At 36.1% G+C, this 9681-nt stretch overlaps 1 protein-coding gene across 1 annotated transcript; it reads left to right on the plus strand.

Annotated features, from left to right (window-relative positions):
- The first annotated feature begins 3483 nt into the window (after positions 1 to 3483).
- Positions 3484 to 5512, plus strand: LOC131324249 (EPIDERMAL PATTERNING FACTOR-like protein 5). Its single transcript, XM_058356137.1, has 2 exons — positions 3484 to 4229; positions 5051 to 5512. Exons 1-2 carry the CDS (start codon positions 4100 to 4102, stop codon positions 5320 to 5322), a joined length of 402 nt encoding a protein of 133 aa, XP_058212120.1. The 5' UTR covers positions 3484 to 4099; the 3' UTR covers positions 5323 to 5512.
- The last annotated feature ends 4169 nt before the right edge of the window (positions 5513 to 9681 follow it).

Raw genomic sequence — 9681 nt, forward strand, 5'->3', positions numbered from 1 at the left:
GAACGGCTCGGATTGAAACTATCTCTCTCCTCTCATCCAACACTCTCTCTCCTTTTTCTCTTTCTAAATCTAAGCCGTTCAAACACGCAATGAACAGCTCAGATGCGTGAGCGGACACCACGTGATACACACTCGGCAATGAAAAATTTTCTCCCTATACGAGAGGGACAAAAAACCCCCCAAAAAGGAGGCAGAAAAACACAAACCGGAGCTGAAAACAAAATACTAAAAACGAAAATAAAAGAGAGAGAGAGAGAGAGAGAGAGCCCAGTATGGGAGCGTAATTCATGGAGAGAGAGAGAGAGAGAGCCCAGTATAGGAGCGTAATTCATGGTGAACAAATCACTAGTTTCAATTACCATTAGTTTCAATTACTATCCAATTTATTGGAAATGATTTCAATCATTGCCTTTTCCATCGCTATCCAATGTACTAAGGCCCCATTACAAAACACCTTCTAAAAAAATAAATATTTATTTTATATTTTTAAACTCAAAAATAATATAAATAAAAAAAAATTTTAAAATTTTTTTGCACCGTATAACAAGATTCATATTGTATATTTTTATATTTCATTAAGCCAATTATTTTTGAATTTGAAATTGCTTTCTTAAAAATTAAGTACATAAAATCCGTTCCGAAACGGGGGCCTAAGATGTGTTTGAAATTGGGTAATTAATGCGCGCATGTCGTGAATCCGTCACAATTAATGGTGCTTTTTATTTTTATTTTTTTTGAAGATCTTAAGGTCAAGATGTGGATTATGATATAAGATTCAATTCAATACCATCCTTCAATGGCTATTCATTTGTAAATTAATACAATCATTCCAATTTTCATCAAAGTAAATTTGGTTACATGCCATGTTAACGACAATATTTTAAGAATACTTACACTGATTATGCGTACGGAAATTACGGGAAAATGAAAAAAGAGAGAGTTATATTCTGTATTTTATGGATAGATTACGAGTTTTTTTAAGGGAAATAATTTGTACACTCTTTTTTTTTTTTGATAACCTTTTTTATCTTTTAGTGAAACTTTTGTGCTTATTTTTTCACCGAAAGACAAGAAAATGAGTGCACTTATAAAAAAGGGCATATATAAAAAAGAGTGCAAAAATCTCTACCCTTCTTTTAATTATTTTTTCATTTTGTAATGAACAATCAATTAAGATAGATAAAGTAAATTAGTTCTAACAATTAATGATCTGCTAAAAAATGAAGAAAAAGAAGGAGAAGTTTTTCAGTGCCGAGCGGGTATAACGTGGTGTCCGCTCTGCGAATTCGGGTTGTCCATTTCGGTTTTAGACAGCTTGGATTTGGAGAGAGAAACAGGAGAGAGAGTGTTGGGGTGAGCGGAGAGAGAGTGGTTCAATCTAGGTCGACCAATACACTTTTGGATGGTCTAGATGTGTTGCTCAGGCCCCACATCAGCCGGGTGACGTGGTACCCACCCCGCATCCAAAATTTTCTCAAAAAGAAGATGGTCGAGAAAGAGAAAGAGTCACTTCTTTATTGGACAAAATGAATCTAGGTGGTATTAAAGTGCGGACGTCCCATTTTCTCATCTTTCCGATCAAATTTTGATGATCCGAGCCGTTCAATATGTTCAAAACGTGATTTTAAAGATACTCATGAAAAATTAGCAAAAAAAAAAAAGATCGGGAAGAGCTTCATCCGAGCAGTTTTTATTTGAACTGGTTGATAAAAAATAAAAAAAATTTGCTCGGATGAAACCTTTTTCAGCCTATTTTTTTGCTGATTTCTTATGGGTACCTTTAAAATCATGTTCTAAACATATTGAGCGGCTCGGATCATGGCAAATTGGTCGGGAAAAGGGCGTCCTCACTTTAATACGGTAATGGCGCTCTTATAAGAAGTTTTGTGTGCATATCCATATATGAACTAGTTCTTTTGTGCTACTCTTTTCGTCCCTTTTTAAGTGTTCTGTTTCATAATTCCAACTTATTAAAAGACATCATTATTATACCTTTCACATCAACTTTTATCTCAATTTTCCTTCTTTATCCTCTATGAAAATATCATCATTACATTTTACTTACTAACTTTTCAAACTGGAATATATTTTTAGGGGTAAAATGAAAAATTCACTAACTTTTAGCCGCTAATTTTACAAAATAAACATTTATTAAGGAACAGCCAAAAAATGAAATACTGAGACTCTAAAAAAAACGCAGAGAGTACAATTTTATGACAATTTAACGATATTTTAAATTAGGACATGATATTTTGCGTGGAATATATATATAATAAGATCATGAAGTGAAGTTTTGGTAAGCAAAAATCATGAGATCTCGGATTGATATCTAATTTTTGAATCTTACAGTAATATTGACAATGATTCAAAATTCCTCATTTAAATCGGAGATTTAATAGCCCATCACTTCCAACATCTTCTAATATAAAAGGGGCAAGAGAGCATGCACAGATTATCTGTTCGTACCCCTCCGCAACTTCTCGCCAGAAATACCTCTATACTCATAGTCTTCTAGTCTCGTCATTTTGAACCAGAATTAGCCAAGAAATCCAAGCAAGGCAGTATGTGCGTTCGGTTCCTCCTTTTAAACTTATCATGTTTTACGCACTTTGATCACGAATCTCGTCTTCTAACATTGCATCGCTTGTAGTAATATTCTCACCAGTTCAATCGATATAGTTTAGGGTGATAGCACCGTCTTCATCTCTTTCACGAAGTTCCAATGATAAATTATTTTGCGTAATTGCTATTAAAAATTTTATTGTTTTTCCCAATCTTTTGAACAATACTATTGTTACAAAACGAAGATGCTAAATTTACCGACAGTTAGAGAACCGATGGGGAACCGACGGACACTCAGGGCTTTTTAGTTTTGAAACCAACAGCTGTTTTTGCATACATACGTACATGTGTAGAGAGAGAGAGAGAGAGAGAGAGCTGTGGGGACGAGTGAGTTCAATAATGGTGTCTTACCATTTTCTCTTTGGCTCAGATGTTCCTGCCGTACGAGGCAGAAACCCCCAAGACTCTCCACACGTACGCCCACACGTGTGATCTATAACTGTACACACCCCGTTTGTACATCCACACGAAGTACTGTGCATATTTTTCATGCACCTGACCAGCCCTCCGCTTTTAGTAATATTACACTTCCGTCCACCCTTTTCCCATTTATGCGCCCCAGAACCCCTCCACTTTTAGTAAGTATTACACTTCTGCCCACCTTTTTAACCCCTCCGTTTTTAGTAATATTACATTCTTGTCCATCTTTTCCTCAGCTTTCCATTCCTCGTATAGCCCCTCTGGGACTTTTTACTTCCAGGGTCAATTTCTTACCACAATGGCATACCCGTAATACTGTCGATCATCAAGGACAGGTTCTTTATTCTATCACAATCAATCAGACACAGTTAGGGTCCCACGCTCTCACCTTTTGGCCAAGAACAAGGACAAATAAAACCAGTGATTTTTTCCATCAGCCGTGCCGTCAGCACATACTCCTTCGTGCATATGTTTTGTGTCTTGCAAAGATAATTTCAACTACTTATTTTATTTAAGATATGTTATTTAGTGTTTTCGTAAAATATTAGTCAATTTAGATATCGATAAAAATGTTTACGAAACACTTGATCGTAAACATGTTTGGTTCTAATATTTCGAAGGCTAGCTTATGTGAACTTCGAGGAGGGTCCTAATTCCTTCTGTCAAAGTTGAATTTGTGAGCCTATTAGGAATCCCGAGCCATCTATGAATGTGCAGTGATGGTGTTGGCTTCATGTGCCGATCCTCCGATACCACCTAATAAACTTTTCAAGAAATAGGGCAAACAAATCTCTCTCTCTCTCTAGACTCTCTCTCTCTCTCTCTCTCTCTTTCTCTCTCTCTCTCTCTGACTTGGACTCACGCAATACCATCACAAGCAATCCTAGCTACTAGCTAGCATAACATCGCACACCTAGCTCTCACTTTAACTCCTCTCCATCCTCATACCTTGTTCTATGTTTCTTCAAACTCATTTGTTGAAGATCGGATTCACATGTAGCAGTAGTATCCCGGCAGCTAATTGTTTCTTGCTAACGCACGCCTGAACAGGTCGGCGATGGGCGTAACGCGTCGCGTCCAGCAGAGGAAGAGGGTTTCGTCCGCAACGGTAGCTGCCGTAGCTATTGCCTTCCTCTTGTTCGCTTCCGGTACTTCAGCTTTTGGTCTCCACCCGACTCGGCGACTCGGTGAGTTCAAACACAGCAACATTATATATGCTTCACATTCACACACATCTGCTACATATTCACGTATTTTAATTTTACTTATTAATTTTCTTTTTTTGCACCCTTTTGGCTTAGGTTAACATTTTCTGTAAAAGCATATGTAATATTTTTTTAAAAATGCTAAAATAGTCAATTGGGTTGTTGCCGTTTGCATTTTGTATGTGGGAAAATATGAGGAAGTATATGAGTGAGTGAGGCCTAGTTGGATTAATGTGTTATGAGAATGTCTTTACTAAACCTATCAGGCTACCAATAGATTTAGTAAGGATATTCTTTTCTTTTTTTTTTCCTTTTTTCCAAAAAAAAAAGAAAGAAAAAAAAAATGTTCTTACTAAACCGAAACCTATTGGTAGCCTGATAAAAAAAAATTGGATTAATGTGTAATGAGAATGCCCTTACTAAACCTATCAGGCTACCAATAGATTTAGTAAGAGTATTCTTTCTTTTTTTCTTTTGTGAAAAAAAAGAAAAAAAAATGTTCTTACTAAACCGAAACCTATTGGTAGCCTGATAAAAAAAAAAAAAAATTCATTATGTCCGAAAAAGTGTGTTATTAAGCGTAAACTGACCCACAAATCTTTGAGTTATTAAAAAAATATCGGTCGAATACCATTTGATCTGACAAAACCATAATTCCACATTACTATGGAATGGTAGCTATATGGGGGTTGGTGGGGGACCCATAAATCTTTGAGTTATTAAAAAAAATATTGGTATTGTAATCTAGTGAGTATATATGAAATTAGGATATCATTTCTCTTTGTTTGTTGTGTTGTTATTAGGTGGGGAAGTGACAGAAGAGGGGGAAGGAGTTGCGAAGAGTAACAACATCATCCCAAGTACTGAGTCAGGGGGTTCGACGGAGCGAGCGGCGGCGACTCAGCGGAGGCTCAACGGGCCGGGATCGTCGCCGCCCAAGTGCATAGCAAAGTGCGGGAGCTGCAGGCCGTGTCAACCCGTCCGAGTCGTGATTCAACCGGGCGTCAGCACGCCGTTGGAGTACTACCCGGTAGCTTGGCGCTGCAAGTGTGGAAATAAGATCTTCATGCCTTAGGAAAATGAAAAGAAGGAATTTACTCCAATCAGTATTGGGTTGATGATTAATAGGTATAAGGTATATATATGGATAAAAGGTAGCAAAAGCAACACCAATAACATATTTATTTAAATAAAAATAAGAGTATTCCTTCAGTGTTTAATTACTCATTACCAATACTAATATATATGTTCTCATGTTGCTTTTATTGTGTTTGTTAGGAGTAATTTTTATGGATATTTAGGGTCTGTTTGGAAAAGTTTCTATTTTTCAGTTTTATGTTTTTGTTTCCGATATTTTTTTAAACAGGTACCATAAACATGTTTGTGTTACTATTTTTATTTACAAAATACATAATAATTCAGCTAATTTACGGAAAATCTAGAAACAGAAATTAAGTTTCATTTGTTTTGAAAATGCTTTCGACAGCCCAAAAAATAAATAAACAAAAACTATTAAAGTCACCAAAAATGTGTTTATTTTTATTTTTAATAAGTAAACAAAAACTCTTTTCTTGTTGTTTTTCATAAGAAAAATGATTTTCACACTATTCTTTTTGCCATCTACACTCCTCGCATAGGTGTGTGCGGTTAAAAAATGAGTTTGAAAATCAATTCTCTTTTCATAAACGAAAAACAAAAAACTAACATCTTTACTAAACAGAGCCTTAGCTTTCCATTAGTCATTTTCGCTTTCATCGACCTCACCCCTCGCATAGGTGTGTGCGGCAGTGTGCCCCGTGTATAGAGTATACGATTATGGGACCCACACGGGATGGGGTCCATTCCGAATTAACAAACAAAATTGACGGAGGAATTGAATAGGCCGAATAATGAGGCGGGGTTCACTCGTCCCGTCCCTATCCCCGAATATCTTGTCATTTCTCGTTCAAGCCTCGATCGATCTCCAAGACTCCAATGGTGTAATAGTTTTGGCCCCCCAATCTCCGTACCAGATGAGTATGAGTTTTCTTGTCCTATACCCCCCATCCCACTGTATGGCTCGAGAAAAATGATTCCTAATTCTATGTGTATATTTTTCCCGGTTCAGTTGTTATCCCAGGTCACCGTACGTAGATCTCGAATATTTTTTCGTTGTATCCAATTTTTTTTTAAAAAAAGACATTCAGAAATGGGTAGCAGCTTTTCAATTGTCTTACTGGTATAAAAAATACATTAATTGTTCAGTATCCTTATAATCTATTCGGGTTTGGAGCAGGTACCGGAGTGGGTTACTTAATACCAGCACCAACTCAAACCCGAAAATATTGTTATCAAAGAGTAGGGTTAAGAGCTCCCCTCCATAACCCTTTTCCTCCACACTCCACCAAACTGAACTTTTTGGCTCCAAACAAGATCCAAACTATTCATCTTTGTAGCCCTCGCCCGTGAATATGTGTAGAAAAATAAACTTGACACGACGCTCGGTATACTGCAGTATATATGAAAACATCATCCACTTTATATTACAGTATTTTTTTATTTACCAAACGATGTGGGATCAAACTGAGTTTTTGCGCACACGTATTTTTTAGGGCGATACCAACACGATAAATGGTGTGAATCCTTTTTGCGTGTTCCAAATGAAGTTAAAAGATTAAGTTAGCTGAGAAACGGGAACGTAACGCGTTGGGAATACGAGTGTTTCATCGAGATTCTCTAGAATCCAGAGCCTCTCTCTCTTTAATGATTTCTTTGGGACTTGCATTAATGCAAGTCAAATTGTGCGACGGGTCTGTGACAAAGAGGAGTTTTTTTCTATAATTTTTGGAAGCCAAATTGATTTTTAGGTTATGAATTATGGATTGTAAATTACTAGTATAAAATATGCGAGTGGATTTGTGCGCGCGTCTGGTCCGATATCGTATGCTTTCTAGATTAGAGGTCTATGTAGTGCACCTCATGTACTAGAGTATGGTGCGCGTCCATAAGTTTTACCGAAAACTCATCATCGTGATTCAGAATGTCCTATTTGTAGTCTAATATTGTAGTTGTACTAAGCATCAAATTAATCAGGCATTGATAACCACATGATCAAGATCGATTTATCTTATCGTTTATTAATTTTTTGTCATGCTGCCTATCCATTTTTTAATAATAAACGTTGACCGACTGAAGAGCTAATGATATCTGATCAATTAAACATTTACAAATAAGCTACTCAGCCATTTTTATTATAAATTACAATCTACTACAAATTACTCGTATGGCTCAGTTTTTTTTTTTTTTTTTGTCAACGGAAAAAGCATACCCCTAATCAGTTTGGATGCTCGTAACCTTTTGTCGAAGGAGAATGTGATTACTGGGAATCAGATTTCTAGTAATTTGACACCCAGAGTAATTCTATTCCGATATTTGAATTAATTAAGTAATCTTTTCAATGAATCATTTATTTTGAAAATATCCTAAAGTCAAATATTTCTTTTTTATATTGATCAGTAATGCTACCCACATAGATTTTGTGCACAGATTTTTTGTGGGGCCCACTACGGGTCCCACACAAATAATCCGAGCCGTTCATTAAATGTAAAACATTTTTTCAAGGGCCCCCGCAAAAAATCAGCTCAATCCGATACTCATAGATGCTTGATTCAATCATTAACTTTTCATTCGAATCTCAGGATAATGAAAAGTTAAATGATTGAATCAAACACTTATAGATATCGGATTGAGCTGATTTTTTGCGGAGGCCCTTGAAAAAATGTTTTACATTTAATGAACGGCTCGGATTATTTGTGTAAGACCCGTAGTGGGCCCCACAAAAAATCTGTACACAAAATCTGTGTGGATAGCATTACTGTATATTGATTGAGGCAGAAATCTAAGATTTTCATAAAGTGAAAGGGATGTAACCTGGAAAAAAAAAAAAAAAAAAAGAGAGGTTAGGACGTTGTTTGCTTTCCTGCACAGTATATACGTATTACCTTTGCCAGCTTGTTTTTTTGTGGTCAGAGAGAGTAAGAGGTTGCACTGTACCCCAAACAACTGTGCTATTCACACGGTGAAAACCTACACAGACCGCGTGCAGATTTTTTGTGGGGCCCACTATGGGTCCCACACAAGCAATCTAAGCCGTTCATTAAATGTAAAATATTTTTTCAAGAGTTTTCGCAAAAAATCAGCTCAATCCGATACCTATAAAAATTTGATCTAATCATCTACCTATTCATTCGGATTTTAGGATAATGAAAAAATAGATGATTGCATTGAGCACCTATAAGTATCAGATTGAGCTGATTTTTTGCAGCCCTTGAAAAAATATTTTACTTTTAATAAACAGTTCGGATCATTTATGTGGGACCCGTAGTGGATCCCACAAAAAATCTGTGCACAATCTGTGCAGGTTTTGTCTGTGTCAACTGATTTATTGTACCCGAAAAGTGAAGAGCGTTTTTGCAAAGAGAAATTAAGAACAGATCATACACAAATTTGATCCAATCAATAATTTTGAAAATATGTTTTTGAGTTTTCTCCGTACAAAATTAGCTTAATTAGATAGTTATAAGTGTTTGATCCAATCTTTCAAAATTGAGGATCTCGAATTCTAAAAGAATTTTGAAAATAAGTTAGATGATTAGATGAAAAACACTATCAGGTATTCGATTAAGTTAATTTTTTATGAGATGACTCCAAAACTTATTTTAAAACTAATGAACGGATTGCATTATTTGGGGAGATGGCAAAGTGGGCCCTACTGATCGGTCTGTGCACAATCTGTGCATAGACTTTATGTGCAAGTAGACTTTTGATAGATCACTAAACTATTTTTGGTTTATGTTCTTTTTATCACTCAGGTGTCGGGCCAGCTTACAAATACCTCAACTAATCCTGGGGACTTATTCCATCGGCCACTTGCAGGAGTCTCAGTTAAAATTAGAGAAAAATTCTGTATAAATTAGCCACAAAGAAGCTAGTAGCACCTGAGAGGCATTGAACCTGAAAACTTTGGAGAGAGCAAACCGTCAAGTCCCAGGCCTTGCTCTTGGGGCCAACCCAACCCCCTTGGAATTAACTTTTTTTTTATTTTATTGACGTTAAAATATGTAAATTGTTTTGGAGATATTACGGATGATTGACATTAGAATACATTTACCTTTTCAAATGTTATATACAACATTTTACTATCAACAGTTGATCTATTCAAATTTTGCCATTCTTGATCGTAAATCCTGACTCCGTCACAACCGGGTGTTGGACAGAATCAATGTTTCAAAATTGGAAGGGACATTTTTTGTTCACCAAAAAGTGGGGGGGAGTTTGTTTCCTGGAAAAATAACAAGACGATAGACATGTGAATGATCAACTGGATTCGTTTTATTATAGTCATACATTTTACTGTTTGTGTTTTAAGGACACAAGCGTTTTGGTTGATCAATTG

Source organism: Rhododendron vialii, chromosome 4a (assembly GCF_030253575.1).
Source record: "Rhododendron vialii isolate Sample 1 chromosome 4a, ASM3025357v1".
Classification (NCBI taxonomy): domain Eukaryota; kingdom Viridiplantae; phylum Streptophyta; class Magnoliopsida; order Ericales; family Ericaceae; genus Rhododendron; species Rhododendron vialii.

Bases quoted from the DNA above. Each gene is read 5' to 3' on its own strand.
- LOC131324249 (XM_058356137.1), top strand. From the start codon at position 4,100: ATGGGCGTAACGCGTCGCGTCCAGCAGAGGAAGAGGGTTTCGTCCGCA. The intron at 4,230-5,050 runs GTGAGTTCAAAC...TGTTGTTATTAG, and splicing joins CCACCCGACTCGGCGACTCG to GTGGGGAAGTGACAGAAGAG.